Source organism: Rhinolophus sinicus, chromosome 15 (assembly GCF_057876585.1).
Source record: "Rhinolophus sinicus isolate RSI-liver-muscle chromosome 15, RSI-T2T, whole genome shotgun sequence".
Lineage (NCBI taxonomy): Eukaryota > Metazoa > Chordata > Mammalia > Chiroptera > Rhinolophidae > Rhinolophus > Rhinolophus sinicus.
In genome coordinates, this window is record NC_142515.1 from 80,396,139 (window position 1) to 80,412,801 (window position 16,663).

The following is a 16,663-nucleotide window of genomic DNA, read 5'->3' on the forward strand; positions in this document are numbered from 1 at the left end:
TCTTGCTACAGCAAGTTGTTAACTGTGACACTAAAGCTCATATCCCCTTTATCTGCTGCTTTTTATCATGACCTTTTCTCTCAACTAGAGAGGCCTCTGGGTTCTAATTTACTTGAACATCTGCAGAGAAACTCTACGATATATATTCATTATGTAGACTAAGAATAGAATGGGTACAGCCAGCTTTCATGTTGCATTTATAAAATCTCAGAGCCAAATCGTATTCTTCAATTTTTTCTTGTCGCTGCTAGTGTCTTAGGTTATCTATTCTATTGTCTGCTAGTAATAGCTTGTAAATTATCCACAGACACCAGTAAGATCCTTTCCCTTTTTTAAGTTAAATTATTTTTAAATTTTATATTAAATTACGAAATTATGTTTCCAAGTTTATGAATAAAATTTTATGTATTATTGGTTATAACACTTACATAAAGTTTCTTAAAAAGCACTTGTAACCTATACAAGTCAAAAGCAATAATTATGCTATAAATAGCTAGAAATTCATGATATCTTTTCCCGGATGTCTGTTATAACCTTCTGTTTTTTTTGTTTTGTTTTGTTTTGTTTGTGTTTTTTTTCATAGTTGATTGCTGATGGATGAGAGGATAACATTTCCATTAAATACTGCTGAAGAAAAGAGTGACTTATGTGGTGTGGAATGTGTGTAGAAGGCAGTCTATCTCTCAGATCCTCACTGGCATGTACATCATGGGTGGCTAAAATATGAATGGAATTCTGAAGATAATTTCAGCTCAGACACCATAATTGTAAGATGAATTGGAAGGGCACTTTTTAGAAATAATGCAAGTTCAAATCAAAGGTAACTGAGAAAACAAAACTATACTTTGTAGCAGATGAACTCTATTATGGGTTTAATTGTGCCCTGCCAAAAGATATTTTAAAATCCTACCCCACCCCCCAGTACCTCATATTTTTTAGTAACTTGACCTTTTTTGGAAATAGAGTCATTAAACATATAATTAGATATCTCAAGGTGAGGTCATGCTGAAATAGGGTGGATGCTTATCCAATATGACTGGTGTGCTTTTAGGAAGAGGAAAGATAATGTGAAGAGAGACACACAGGAGGCTATGTGACCACGGAAGCAGAGACTGGAGTGACATATATAGAAGCCTAGGGAATGCCTGACACTACCAGAAGCTGGAAGAGGCAAGAAAAGATCTTTCCCCAGTGCCTTCAAAGAGAGCATAGCCCTGCCAACACCTTGATTTTAGACTTTGAGAGACAGAGAGGGGTTGTTTTAGCCACTGTTTGCAGTCTTTTGTTACAGCTGCCCTAGGAAATTAATACAAACTTGAACATAACAGAAACTTGAAACACATTATAAGGGAAAAGCTGTCACTGCCATTTTCCAAAGATTAGCAATTTTCCTTTTGGATTTAGATGTGGATACTATGGTAATAACTAGATTTGGTCAGATTATGTTTTGTGCCCAACTAATGACTATAGTGGTGTAAATATGTTAATAAAAACGTGAAAATATTATTAAAATAAGAAGGAAAAACAAAAACACAACCTATTCAAGTATGCCAGACATACAGAGATCAAGGTGGCTTGCCTTAACTACAAATCCATTTTAAATGTTATCAACTGGTCATTTCTTATCATTACTATAAATATAAAATTCTAAAGAGTTTCATTCTTGAAAACTAAGTCATGACAACACAGATATCTTAATTAAAAGTTTTCTAATTTTACCCTAACATTGCTGAATTCAATTGCTTACGTCCCAGTGTCTGAGACTTAGGAAGTACTCAGTAAATATAAGCAAAACTAAAAAAAAAAAAAAAAAAAAAAAAAAAAAAAAAAAAAAAAAAAAAAAGATATACATTTTAATTAAATGGAATGACAAGTACTATGGCCAATTGCTCATACGATCACTTTGTTTTGAAGACTCTAACCTATGTTACACTATTCCAAAGGAAAGAAATTCTTGCATGATAAGACCAATATTCCATAATGTCAGATTTTAAAAATAAACCATACAATTAACCATAAAAGTTGAATGGTATGATGTCATGAAGAGATTACTGATTTTTAAAATTCTTTTGAAAGCTGTATTAACTACTAAGCACAGCAGCAAAATCTGCCTCAAGATACACTATCGGCATGTCATCAGAATTCTTCAGTGCTACCGCCATTTTCCTAGTCATTCTACATTACTTTCTGAAACCTGTTTATATTTTTGGAGAAACCTTATATTCCTTATTTTATATTTCCAGTACTATCCACAACTAGCTTAGATTCTTTTATCTGAGTATTACAATTTACTTTAAACTAGTTTGTCTGTCTCCGTGACACACCATAACTATGTGTCTATTTTTCCAAATGGTTCACATAAGGACCTTTTGTTTATTAATATATTGTTTTTAATAACAAGTTGTTTTTGTTTTTTTTACATATATCATTTAGGTGACAATTTTCAAATAAATGAAATTTGAATAACATGGACTTAATATTAAATGAAAATGGAATATATTACAACTGATCCTTGATTATTGAAAAAGTACTGGGATATGTCAGTAATTTAATGACATCTTCAGTAATTTATATTATGTTATAGATATGTTCAGTTGTTGGCCAATAGTTTCCTTGAATACTGGATAAATAAGCTTTTATTGACTAACAGAAAATTAAACATTACAAATCCTCTAGAATATATCTGGAGATATCTTATACATTCTATAAAATAGAGAACTGGTAATTCCTTTAGGTTTTTAAGGTATAGAAACCTGTCAAAGTGTCTCTTTTTAAACCATAAAATATCATATAAAGTTACTCGAAGTTAACACTACTAATAGAGCAGTCAAACTTTACTCTTAAAAATATTTATGTCCACACTCTCAAATATAGTTTATATATATAATTAATAGAGAATAAATTCACACAAATGTAAATATATTATATTTACTACATTAATATAAGCTTGTTAATTTAATCATTAATCATACCTGAATTAGTTCATTAATATCTATAAGTCCATTACTGTCGGCATCAAAATATTTAAACATTTGATCCACCAACAACTTCTTCCGAGATATGTCATCACCGTTAGGGTTTTCATTTTCTTGTGTAATATATTTTTGATTTTGTAAATCTAAAAGCATGTTTTTCATCTTGCTGTATTCAGTGGCCTTGCAGTTATTCCCTGTAACAAAAGAACTAAGTTATTTTCAAAGCAATATTATTAAAAATGAATCATTTGTTTTATTAATATTTAGAAGCTGATATCTTATACATAACATACTTAGTACATCATTTTATGTTTTTATTTTGCATACCTTATAACTTACACAAGGAAAAAAATGTCCTGTTTTCATGGTAGGATCGAACATTTCATTTGTATCAAATGTATTTATTGTGTGTTTTTCCATACCAAAGTCATTGATTCTATGAAGGACATAGACACACATGACAGCTTAAGTTGGCTGCAGTGCTTAAATACTATCATAGTATTAATCTTCACTATACAGCCCTATATTGATAGTTTCATAGGTTTTGAACATGAGGTACAGGGAGATGAAAAGACTTGCCCAAGGCAAAGGGCTACATTGTGTTGAATTTTGCACTTAAATGCATATATATCTGACTCCAAATACAATAGCACATTTTTAATTGGAGCTATGTTTTTATATTTGGATTGTTTTGAAGAAGTGTGTGTGTGTGTGTGTGTGTGTGTGTGTATGTGTGCGTGTGTGTGTGTGTGTGTGTGTGTGTTTGTATTTTTTCTGTAATTCTATTTATAATGACAGTAAGCTCATATGTATATTCTTCCAAAAGACTTTACTTATTTCTGATATTCATTTATCTCTCCTTTTGGAACACTCAGTGTGTAATGACATATTTTTTTCATTTTGTGCCTTGAAGTTTTAACCTTTCAAATTCTATCTCTATAACTTAGGTATAAGCTTACTGAAGTAACAATGCATTACAGATGCTCTGTATCTCCCATAGAATAGTGATCACAATAGTGGGAACATCACAGTTAATGAAAATAATCGCTTGACTTAATGTCTTCAAAAAAAACTGCAACTGTTCTAAAATCTTCACATATTATTTTACAAAGGATTTTACTTACAATAGTCTCATATGTCTTTACAAATAGTGCATCAAAATGAAATGCATAATATTGCTAGTATATGTGATATATAAACTCTATTACAGGAAATACAGTTTATAATGTAATTTATAAATGAAAGAGTATGTATTATATTATGTAAGAACTTTTTACAACATATTTTTAGGGAAAAAACTAACTATAATTGTAATCAATTTGGATAATAGGACTTGACAGAATCTACAATTTTAAAAGAAGATTTCTAAAGCATTTTATATATATGTCTAAGAAACAGGGGGTTGAAAACCAGCGTTTGAAGTCTCATTCCCTTTTAAGACAAAGAAAACAATCTCTGCTAGAGAGCTGAGATTCTATCTTATTTTTCAAAGAGAATGAAATGACTGTTGTAGTTAATCAATTTTATTGTTTAGCAATCCTGTCAAGAATTTTTTTTTACTACAAAATGCAAACTTTGTGCTACAGATTAAGTCGATTTTGCAATATTCTGTTCTCAGTAAAGAATAATATGTTTTCTTAATAGCAATGAAATCACTGACAAAAGAGAGAAGTAATCAAATCTGGAGAGACAGGTAACAATTTTGGTATCTGGGAAAGTGGCACAAAAGGAGCCTTCAAATATGTGTACGTGTTTTTATGTGTGTGTGTGTGTGTGTGTGTGTGTGTGTGTGTGTAGGTGTAGGTGTATGTTGGGTGCATGCATATGTGTGCCTGTGTGTGTGCACATGGGTGTGTTTCAGGAAGAACGAGAGATGCTTGCTGCAAGAATGAGAAAAAGAATAATAGACCATTTCAATAGCCCTACCTGGGATTTCTGTATTTAACCTTAAATCTATAGCGCCTTTCATATGCCTAACCAAGGAAGGGGGGAAGGGTAGAGCTTGGAGTTGTGAACCTGTGATCACAGACAATGTGGAGATCAGAATATCAGTGAGAGGCAGATGGAAAATAAAATTTAATCGTTGAAAACTTTTAACTAAGCAGTTCAGATTTGAGGAAGGTGATGCAATTTGGGTTGCTACACTAATTTTGATCTAAACAAATAATGTGATCCTCATGATGCTCTGTATTAATGTTTTTATTTCCCAATTGTAAATTTTCGAAGTCCAATCATTGAGGTATTGCTGGCAATCCAAAGAAAATAGAAATAAAAGCATTGCAGTTAAGGAACTCATATTCTATGGAAATGTACAATAAACAGTTATAAAAGTATGTAAAACTTTGTAGAATTTATAGATTTAATAAAAATCTGTTACAGATTTTTTTTAGTAATAAATAGATGTATCTGTTATTAATAATAGATTACATGTAATGCAGACTTGCAATGTGCCAGGATATTTGTACATATTAATCACTTAACCCTCATAGCAATCCAAACGGGATGGACAACAAAATTATCACTATTTTACACATGATGAACCAAGGCACAGACAGATTAAAAAAATGTTCAAAGTTACAGAGCTAGAAAGTAGAATTATTTTTACACATAATTATTTTTATTCTCTACTTCTCTCATCTTCAGAACTAAGTTTTTAAATCAACTTATATATGGATTCAGTAAGTTTGTCTGTCCAAGGATTATTTGTAAACTGAAAGATAAATATAGTATTGAAATCTGGCAATATCACTGCTTAAATTGCAGATAGAGAAAACAGAATTCAAAAAGGAAAAATAAAGAAAGTATCTGAGAAGTGGCAGGAAAACTAAAAGAAAGTACTGAAGGAGGAGGAAGCTAAAGGGAAAATGACTTTTCAAGAAAAAAGTTATGATGAAATATCAAATGTTTCAGAGTAAAAGATAAACAGTAAAACATGCCCACTGGATTCCTTAAATTGAAGATAATTGGTGATTTAAAGAAATATTCTAGTGAATAAATGGAGCAGAATTCATAGCACAGTGGGTTAAGGAGTAAAAACAAAGTGAGGATTTAGAAATATTAAATATTTACTACCTTCTTAACAAGGTTCAATGTGAAAGAAAAAGAACCATCATTATTAACGAAGAACAAATCTTTAGAAATAAACATCAACAGATACAAAGGGTACCACAAAAATGTATACACATTTTAAGAAAGGAAAATTGTATTCAAATTGTTAATACTCGATGTATACAGGTAAGAAAAGACGAATACAAGTCACATGTGACTTCTGCAACTACAAGAGGTACTCAAAGTGGTTACCATCAGTGTCCAGAACCTTCTGAATTCAGTGAACTACTGCTTGAGCAAAGTGTCCACTTGTATAAATTTTTTGGCACACCGGCATTTAGAAATTTCTAAATTCTCATCTAAGAATAACATCAGGCAGGAAGGTAAGAACATATTTTTTTATCTGTTTAATTGGTAGGATTCCTTTCTCAAAACTTAAATAATAGGCTGTGCTAGATGGGTGTTGCTAATGAAAAGAAATGCTTTCTGGGATTCAATTACTGCTTTGGGAGTCCAGTAAGAAATCTCCTCTGCTGTCAAGTTGCAAGACACTGAGAATGAGACAAAGGAGGTCCCAATGTCGTAGTATGTATACCATCTTTCTTCCCGTGGATACAGCGACTCTGGTGCCATGCTGATTCTTGACTCAGTGTCATTCTATAAAGACAGTTAAAATCCACCTGGCCTCATGGGGCCTGAAAGGATGCAAAATCTCTGACATTCAAATGTGCTCACCTGTGTGGCTGTTAGTGCATCTCCAAGTCTCTATGAAACTCAGAATAATTACATTTTATATGTCTGATAGTACAACCATACATTTTGAGTACATAAGTGCTAAAAAACGATAGATTACGTCAATGAAGTTTAGTATTACCTGCTTTTCAAAGGCTTTGATTTGTTTTTATCTCTTTAAAATTACTTTTATCCATTCCTCCCATCCATCAGTAAAAGGTACCTATTTCCTTCAATGCAAAAATATTCAAGTCTAAGTACGTAAACATACCATTTTTCTTTTTTTAACATTTATAGTTAAAATTTGATTAATGTAATTCCAATATAAGCTGAAATATTTGTAATGTGTTTTTATTTCAGTGCAAATGCTATCTATTTATTAGAATACATGTTGAAACTATTTTTCCTCAAGATAGTCAATATTTGCTAATATAACATTTTTACATATTTTTATAAAAAATTTATATTTATAGCATAATTAATATGTCAAAACTTTAGTATATTAAGTTAATATGCTTATGTGAATGAAATTAACATAGAAAACTACTATATTTACATTACTTTGTAAGTTGCTAAACTGTGTATATGAAGGAATTCAAATTATCTTGGATAAAAGTAATCTGAAAAGGATTAAAACAAACTTTAATCTTTAACTGAAATATCTATTTAAATGTCCAAATGATGAGTATAAACTTTTGTGTTACATTAATTTTACTTAAATGTTCTTATTAAAAATTGTATTACAGTTATACATAAAATGAATGTAAACCAACTATGTTTCAGATATTATTCTACTTCTGGGAATTCACTAATACAAACATACATGCACATACCACTGATCAACTCTTCTGGGTAAATACCAGGAATATAATTGTTGGATGAGATGGTAAGATTGTTTAGTTTTGTATGACACTGCCACACTGTCGTCCAAAGTGGCTGTACCATTTTGTATTCCCATCAGCAGTGGCTGAGAGTCCTGTTGCTCCACAGCTCACCCATATTTGGTGTAGTCAGTGGGGATTTTCACCATTCTAATCAGTGGATAGTGCTATCTCATTTCTGCTTTACAGAGAATTATTTTAAGTGAATAAATTACTCTATTTTACAAGAAACATGGCTCTTTTACCGTTCCCCCACTCACTCCATACACCAAATTTGATTTGGGTTAATTTGGTATCTCCTGAAGCATTATTGAACAGTTAAAGGAAAATGATTAAAAACCTAATTAATTCAATTGACATGCTTACTTATTAACTTTGGGAATTAATCTCACTGGAAATAAAAGGAAAGTATCATGAGCTAAACATCCATTCTCCAAACACTTCACTACTTACAACATTTTTAAATTAAACAAAATACAACGAAATGTAACAGCACAATACAATGCTGAAATTGAAAATTTATAATGCTCGAAAACCTAAATAAAAAAGGTAAACGTATCTTACCAGATGTAAACTTATAGTATTAATTATCATAACTGGTTTACTGTGTTATTTTGATGCTTAGTGAATTTAACAATCTTTTAAGTCCTTTACTTTAGAGTAAAAACCCAGAAAAATATATGCTTCATATGAAAAAGCATACCTTCTATAGAATATATGAAAGCTAATGCTGTTAATCAGTTTGTGAATTAAGATTTTGTTTTCCTATTAATCATTGCTTTTTTCTGGGAAAGATCTACAAATATTTTGTATGTGATATGCAAGGCTTTCCATCTTCTTGTAATCCTACATTTGTTTTTAAAATGTGAGTACACATTACTTAAAATATTATACAGCATAGATCTTATAGTTCTTTTTATGGTAGCCTGTGTTTTATCGATGTTATAAATTTGATTTATATTACCTAGTTTACATTAATTCTAGGAGTAAAGATATATAAAAGTCATGTTTTTAATATTTAAATAATTTGACCAAAATTGTGGGAAAAAATTTAACCAGGTTACGAAAAGGTAAATCTGTCATTGCATCAAATATAGGCAAAACTAAGACTTGTGTAACACTATTCAGAGCAGGTCTCTTAGTACTCTTGAATACTAAAATAATCTTGTCCAATAATTTTATCACATCACTCAAAGATAGTTTTCAATGAAAATTCTATTGTTTGTATTGATGTTACAGAAGATATGCTATTCATATCTGTGAAGCCCTAAGCACATAATGATTTTTATGATATTTATACAGCAATTACTGTGTGCTGACATTGTTTAAAATTTTACAGATAACTTATTTTATCTCTACAATGACCTTATTAAGCAAGTACAATTATCAGACCATATTCTTAAAAACATAGTAAGCTTGGCATTTGATTTTACATGAAACGTTGAGAAACTTGTAACTCTAGAATTATAAGCCCATCACTCAGAAATTAACTCATTTTGTTTAATGCGGTAAACAGACAAAGTGTATCTATTTCTCTCTTGAGAAGACAGAGAAGTTTTAACTTTTGTCTCCCATGTTATTTTAAAAATTTGTGTGAAATTTTGTCAAGAACTTTGTCAAGTCTTCCGAGGACTGCAGGCATGCATGGAATCTGACATGCATGCTTAATAATAAAGCTTTTTCTTTTCTTTCTTCTATATTCAAACAGAGAGGTGTTTTGGTTGGTAAGATTTGTAATTTTCCTAACAATCATTAGGGACACTATAATAATGACATAAATGACTCACCAAGCCTGCCTAAACATCATGATTATGTATGCACATAACAACATAACTTCAAAAAAATGTAAATCAAATGGTGGTACAATTACCAGGCAAACTGATCGACCACAATTATAGAGAAAGACTATATAATACTGTTACATGGGAAATGTAGATCAAGCAACCATCAAGCGCCTTCGTCTGGAAAAAAAACAGAAATGTACGCTCATAGGAATGCAGTATTATTCCTTAAGCATTAAGTTGAATGCTAAATTAATATACAGTAGAAGGTTGAGGTTGAGTTAATATCTTCCTAAACTTTATCTATGAGCCCTGGGTCCCTTGACTATTTTGGTGTTAAAAGTACCTAGTTATGAGCAGTGTCATATATCTTTTTCTGGTCACTAAACATCTTAGCCAAGAGTTCATATATGTCTTGCCTCTTAATATCTCAGGTACTCTTTGTCTCATTTAGTACAGAAAATTACAAAAGTGACAGTGAAAAATAAGATTTTTATGTAATACACACACACATGCGCGTGCACACACACACACACACACACACACACACACACACTATAGCTTATTCATTCTTATTTGCCATGCTAACAAAGGAGATAATAGTCATGAGTGGGCATCACTCTGGCCATGTCTTTATCCTATCAAATTTAACACCAAGAAATATTCTTTCCAACATAAATCTAATTTTAATCCATTATAAATATTCGTATACCACCATATACTAAACACAACAGCAACATTCAGTGTTGCCACTACTGTTGTTGCTTTATGATAGGTACTTTCATACAGGCTCAACCTTAAAGTGGGTTAATATATATCACAATTTATAGCTTGTTGGATTGGGAAAGAATCTCTTGTACATATTTTACGTATGTGGGCAATTGTACCTTATTCAATTTTCTTGTTTCGACACACAGATCATGCATAAACAATTGATCTGAGTAGATGTAACCTGCAAAAAGCCACATCCCTGTGGTAGTCAGAACTATGTATTAATTCTCATACTTCTTTTAAGCACAGCTGACCTTCAGGACACATTGCTCCCTGAGTGTCTTATGATATTTAATATTTTGATTGGTGATAGCATGGATGCTAGCATTAATTACCTTCCCACTGTCCCCAAACCAACTAAATAAACACAAATGATTTTACCAATTTGTATCCATCTGTAGAGGAGGACTACTCAGTATTCTCAAATAAGTCCTGATTCTAGTTGTTAAATAGTTAAATGGTTAGAAGAAACTTTTTTCAGCTAGACATGCATCTGCCATTCTATACTATATAGAAACTCTTTGGAATATTTCCAAAATGGATCCCTATTTTTCTCTGAAATTTCAATAACTCATACAGGAAATACTATATATTAAGGACATTTAATTGTATATTATGTAATGTTCATTGTTGTTTTCGGGAAGATTATAAATGCTAACTGTTCAATTCCTCAGCATTACGTATTATCAAAATATATCATTTGACATATTCTTTTAATTCTCACATGCTTAATCACACAAGATAAGTAACATCTACTTAGTCATGCACTTTCTTACGGGTATGCATCATGCTTTAACAGAAGCTCATGATGACCTTGACCAAATATATATAGGAAATTGAAAAGGCAGAGTATGAACTATATAAGGGATATGAATCGGAGGAGATGGAGTGGTTAACACTCCTAGAAGGTGCCTGCGTTCAGTGTAGATGGTGTATGCCATTACTAGAAATGGGGCTTATGAGATAATGAGCAAATAAATATACAGGAAAGGATGAATTAACTTTTAAATGAGGTGAGTTTGAAGTAATTGTGAGATATCCTGGTAGAGCCCTCAATGAGGGAAAAGGAAACAGTTCTGAAACTCTATAGTTCAGAAAGAAGGAAAAGATTTGATGGATTGCACTTGTGAGTCATTGGACAATGCCTGACCGTTGAAGGTGTGGTTGACAAAAGAGGGCATTTATTTATAAAGAATGAAATGAAGATGATCACAGTCAAACCATGACCACACACATTTTCAAGGTAATCTTTACTGAGATAAATATTTTTTTAAAAAGGACTGCTAGAGCATTAGTTCAATGGAAGAGGTGAAGACAGTTTCATCACACGTTATATGCTAAATTCAGTTTCTTCAAAATAGAAAAATATTCACTAACTTCTGAAAATTAGATAGATGATTACGAGGAAAAAGAGATGTTGCCTTTCTCTAAAATGCAAAATTTTTTCTGTGAAATCCAGCTGACATTTTCACCGTATGCAAGGATGTGTGTGTGTTTCCAGATAAATCAAAATCTGTGGTACTATTAATATGAGTAACAATAGTACATGTAGAGATAGGCTCCTTTGACATGGTACTAATTTATGTTCAAAAATAGCCTACTTTTTCAAGTTAATTTTACTATAGTCTAAAAGTATGTGAGTTTTATATATGTTTACATAAGAAAAAATTCATTAAAAATGTGTGAAATTTCTTAAGACAACAGAGATACAAAATTCCTAATTTTCACCTTATGAATAAATAGCAGAAGAAAATTATATTAAGTTGTCTTTTGCGTGTACGTTTTCTGATGAAAATGAATTACAAACTCTTTGTTCTTATAGCCATTCATTTTTACAAGTGAGTTGTAGAATTATTTAATAAATACATTTTAAAACAATGGCTGGCTTTTTAGTTTCTGAGGAAAGAGGAAAACCAAGATTTTACCTTTACATGCAGTCTAAAATTCTTATTTATTTAATTTCTTGATTTAGTTACTTGTTTTGGGCCATGGAAATGAAAACCACCCTCTCTTTGAAGATAACATATTAATATTCATATGCCTATATTTTATATGTTAATGTAGATACTAATGCAAAAATAAATAATGGTTTAGTAATATTTTATTTTTTTCAATTAAATTGATTTCTTCTTGACTCCATAACTAAAATAATGATAATTGCTTATATAATTTTTGTATAAAGAATCTCACCTTGTGCAACTTGAATGTTGTTTAGGACACATACAAATTTCTAGTATAGTTTGGTTAAAAAGTTGAAATAAGCAAAGAAATTATTAGGTGTCGGCAATGGAAAATTATTAATTATTGATAACATGAAATTCTGGGTTACCTAACTTTAGCCTTTCATTGCATTTTAGGTATTTTACTACTCTGTAAATTGCAGATAACTGATGCCAATGAAAAATAAATCCTGTCAATGAACTTACAAATGAATTCTGACTGGATCAGATTCAATTGATTTCTCCCCCACCCTTTGAGGAAAAGCCCAGGTTCATGTCTCTTTGTAGGTTTATTTCTACAGTTGTTTATGCCATATAAATGTTTGACTCTTTTGTATTTTCAACTTATTTTAACATTGTTCTAGTCCCCTCATAAATAATGAGTTCATTAAAATTTCACATTTATCTTACATCTTTATGAGAATTTTGATTTTGCCATATTAAAGAATTATCCTGTAACATTCCAAATATAAAATTTTTTCTCAGAAGAAAAAAAAGCCTAATATAGGCTCAATATGATTATAATTATATCAGACACAAGTGATCATATATCACTTAAAATGTATAAGTGAATATACATAGCTGAATTTGAATGTATCTCTAGCAAGTTCAGCAAAGGATATAACAAGAAAATGCACTGTAAATAGCAAACTTCTAGAACATTTTTCAATTTTAATGTTTTCATTCTTGATTACTATACAAAATGGCTTGAAAAAGATATAACCCACTAAGTGAATTAACTCTTCACCTTTCTAAAGAAAATACCCTATACTTATACTACCAGTTTACTTTAAATAATAACTTTATTGTTTTAATCATTGTAAAATATTTTTAAGGAGAAAATAATATCAATTCTTTATTATGGTATTATGAAATTTAAAAATGGGGATTTTTTTTTACAAGGTCATACAGTAAACAAAAATATCAGAGTCTATTATTTCCTGAAGACCCAAAATTTTGATTGTTTGGATTGAAAAGAATTTTCCAATTATTATGTTCTTCCAACAGGGTCCTTTAGACCTTACTGCACCTTCTCATGAGTTAAGAAAGGCACTCACCTAAGTAAGAAACTCTGGGTATAAAGTTTGCAAGCAGATACAGTGTTTGTGGAAAGAAGAAAGCACTTCTTGGTGAATAAAAACCTACCCTAGGGTTCCTGTGTTGAAAAGTGAGGTGCAGGTGGTATTCAGCCCCACTTATTGCCTGGACTAAATGCTTCCACATAGTGTACAACTGAGGGCAACCTTGCCTTAGTATTTTGTACTAACCGTCATTTTTGTGTTTTACTTTGAATAAACTTTCATAAATTCTAAGAAGGACCTTTTTCATGAGTAAGCATCTAATTTTTTATACCATTATATGTATTACTTTATTATATAGTTTCATATTTAATGTAAAGATACTAGCTAATAATGCTTAACACAATGACTAAAGTACTGTGGAAATGCTGCTCTTTAGTAGTTATTTAATCGTTTTATCAGAAAAATATCTGATAAACAAGAAAACCAAAGGCATGGTTAAAAGGAAATGGTGTCACTATATAGTCAATAACATTCCTACTTAAAATGATGCTGTTTTCATATTTCACAATTTTCTCATTCATAGCATACATTTTGTACCAACATTTTAGAGACAGTCCAGCTGACGCCACTGATTGATTCCTGTCTTTATCTGTTCATGGAACCCTAAAGTACAGTCAAGATTTTGGCTGGTACTCTGTACTTCATTGAGGATCTGGTCCCAAGAACAAGTCCATCTTTTTTGGAAATTTTGCCAGATTTAGAGACTAAATAGAAAGCTATGTGAGGCATGATCTGAATTTCTATTTTATTTTAATGACCCTTCAAATCATTCTTAAATTATTTTTCCAAGACTTGGTCTCAGGGAAGCAAATAAAAATTTGGCACTTGATTTGTGAAAACATGACAATCATTTTAAAAATCCAAGGAAATATAGCTTTTTAAATAGTCCAAGCAAGATGGAAAAAAATGTATCACAGAAAGAGAAAAAGGGGGGGGGGGGAGTGGAGGGAAAAGAGGGAGGGTGAGAGACAGAAAGAGAAAAAAAGAGAGAAAGAGATAGATCATTTCACACTGAGGAACTGACTTGTTTCAAAAATAATTTACTTTCTTCCTTTGTTTATTATAAGGAATCATCAAAGAACAATTTGAGAGATTCAGTAATCTCAAGTTATCTTATGTAATAGATTTTTAAAAATCAATCTATCACAGGTTTGAACAAACGTTTTTCTGTAAAGGGCCAGAGAATAATACCACCACAACTCATTTTGTTGTTGTAGGGCAAAAGCAGACATAGGTAGTATGTTAACAAATGGTCAATAAAACATTATTTACAATAAATGTTTCAATAACATTATTTACAAATTATTTACATTATTAATGCATTATAAATTTACATTATAAATGCATTATTTACAGGCTGAGGGTCATAGTTTTCTGACCCCTATCCTATAGAATAATGGTATAGCATAGATAGATATCACTATAAAGCTCATGAACATTATCCCTGGGTTTTTGTTTTGGGGCTCTTTTCTTAAAATTTAGTTTTGGGGAATCAGAGTAGGGGAAAGACATGTAGATATAGTCAATGCTGAACTAAAAAATAACATTTTTTATTATCTTCATTTAAAATATCCTTTAACATTTGTCATATAAATTCATTTCAAATAAGGTGTGAGAAATTAATATTTGTATGTAACTTCAAGGGACAGTGTCAGAGTGACGGAGGGCTGCTGTATCCATACGTATTCCAGGAAAGTCACTGATTTTTCTCTGCTCTCCTAAAAGAGTGGACTAGACCTTTTACTTTCATTGAAGTAGCCTTCTGGTCAAAAAGCATTGTTTTGGGTGAAATCATTTGTTAAATATAATCTAGGTAAATTTGGTATTAAATTAATTGGTGAACAGAAATAAGAAATATCTGTCAATCTACCTAGAGAGGGTGGTCAGGAAAACTAGACAAACAGGTAATTCAGACCCCAAAGAGTATTGTTGGCACATCTTGAGGTTGTTTTTAAGGTGTACTCAATGAGAAAACAGGACTCAAAGAAGCAATATTTCTTAATGTGAGTTTTATGTTATAGTCACCTGAGGAGCATTAAAACAAGTGATGCCTGGCCTCATTCTCAGAGATTCTGAATTAATTGCTCTGCGGTGGGGCCTGGGCATCAGTATTTAAAAAGCACTCCAGATGATTTATTTGTGCAGCCAAGGCAGTAAACCACTGTTTCAGGGTTTAAATAAAGTAGATTAAAATCACATCCCTATAAGGGAAAAACTGAGACTTGACATTAGTTCAGGTGCTAAATCTGGACCATGATCTCCTAATTACTTCTGCACTCACATGGGACTAGTAGATTATGCCACAGGAAAATGCCTTGAGCATTCAGAGCTTGTTATGATTTGTGTGCATTGCGGTAATTGCAAATCTGAGTTAAATTAGTGGAGCTAAAGAAAAATACACTTTCATCAATGACTTGCATTCCAAGTCTCATCCACTTTTAATGCCCAGTTTGGAACAGCCTGGGCAGTGCCCCCAGTCCCTCAGGCTTGGAAACATAGAGGCCCTATCTGGGTCTTGTGTTTGCTTCTACCTTTAAACTTCTATAGGGCTTTATATGAATCAATTTGTTCTCTCTCTCTCTCTCTCTCTCTCTCTCTCTCTCTCTCTCTCTCTCCCCCTCTTTCTCTCTCATTTTAACTTTCATTTTTTTAAACATGCATTTTATTTTTCTCTATTTTGAGGTGCTAGTGGTGAGGACCATTTGTCATTTGTGTTCATTTTTTTAAATTATCCACAAGTTCTAGAACTGGGTTTTGTAGCTAATCAAGTTTTAATGCTTGCCATCAAGTAAATCAATATAAAAATGTTAAACACTTTTTTTCTATTCTTCCATATGCATCATCTATATTTTATTGTAGTAATGAGGTAAATTTAGTAGTCACCAGCTATATCTACCTAATATATTTATCTATGTCTCTCTCTCTCTCTCTCTCTCTCTCTCTCTCTCTCTCTCTCTCTCTCTCTCTCTCTCTCTCTCTCTCTCTCCCTTAAACAACATGGGTTTGAACTGTGTGGGGCTACTTATATGCAGATTTTTTTCAATAAATACCTGTACTGTTTTTGATCCCCAGTTGGGAATCTGTACATGTAGTGGGCTGACTGTATGCTTTGATCTATGCCATTTTATATAAAGGGCTTGAGCATCTAGATTTTGGAGTCTGTGGGGGGTCCTG

The 16,663-nt window shown here is 31.6% G+C and overlaps 1 protein-coding gene across 5 annotated transcripts in view; it reads right to left on the bottom strand.

Annotated features, from left to right (window-relative positions):
• Nucleotides 1-16,663, bottom strand: part of FSTL5 (follistatin like 5) — a 639,519-nt gene that overhangs the window by 301,338 nt on the left and 321,518 nt on the right. For all 5 annotated transcript variants that reach the window (XM_074337776.2, XM_074337777.2, XM_074337780.2 and 2 more), the window contains one exon: nt 2,973-3,169. In XM_074337776.2, coding sequence (XP_074193877.2) covers nt 2,973-3,169 — 197 coding nt within the window. The remainder of the gene's footprint in view (nt 1-2,972; nt 3,170-16,663) is intronic.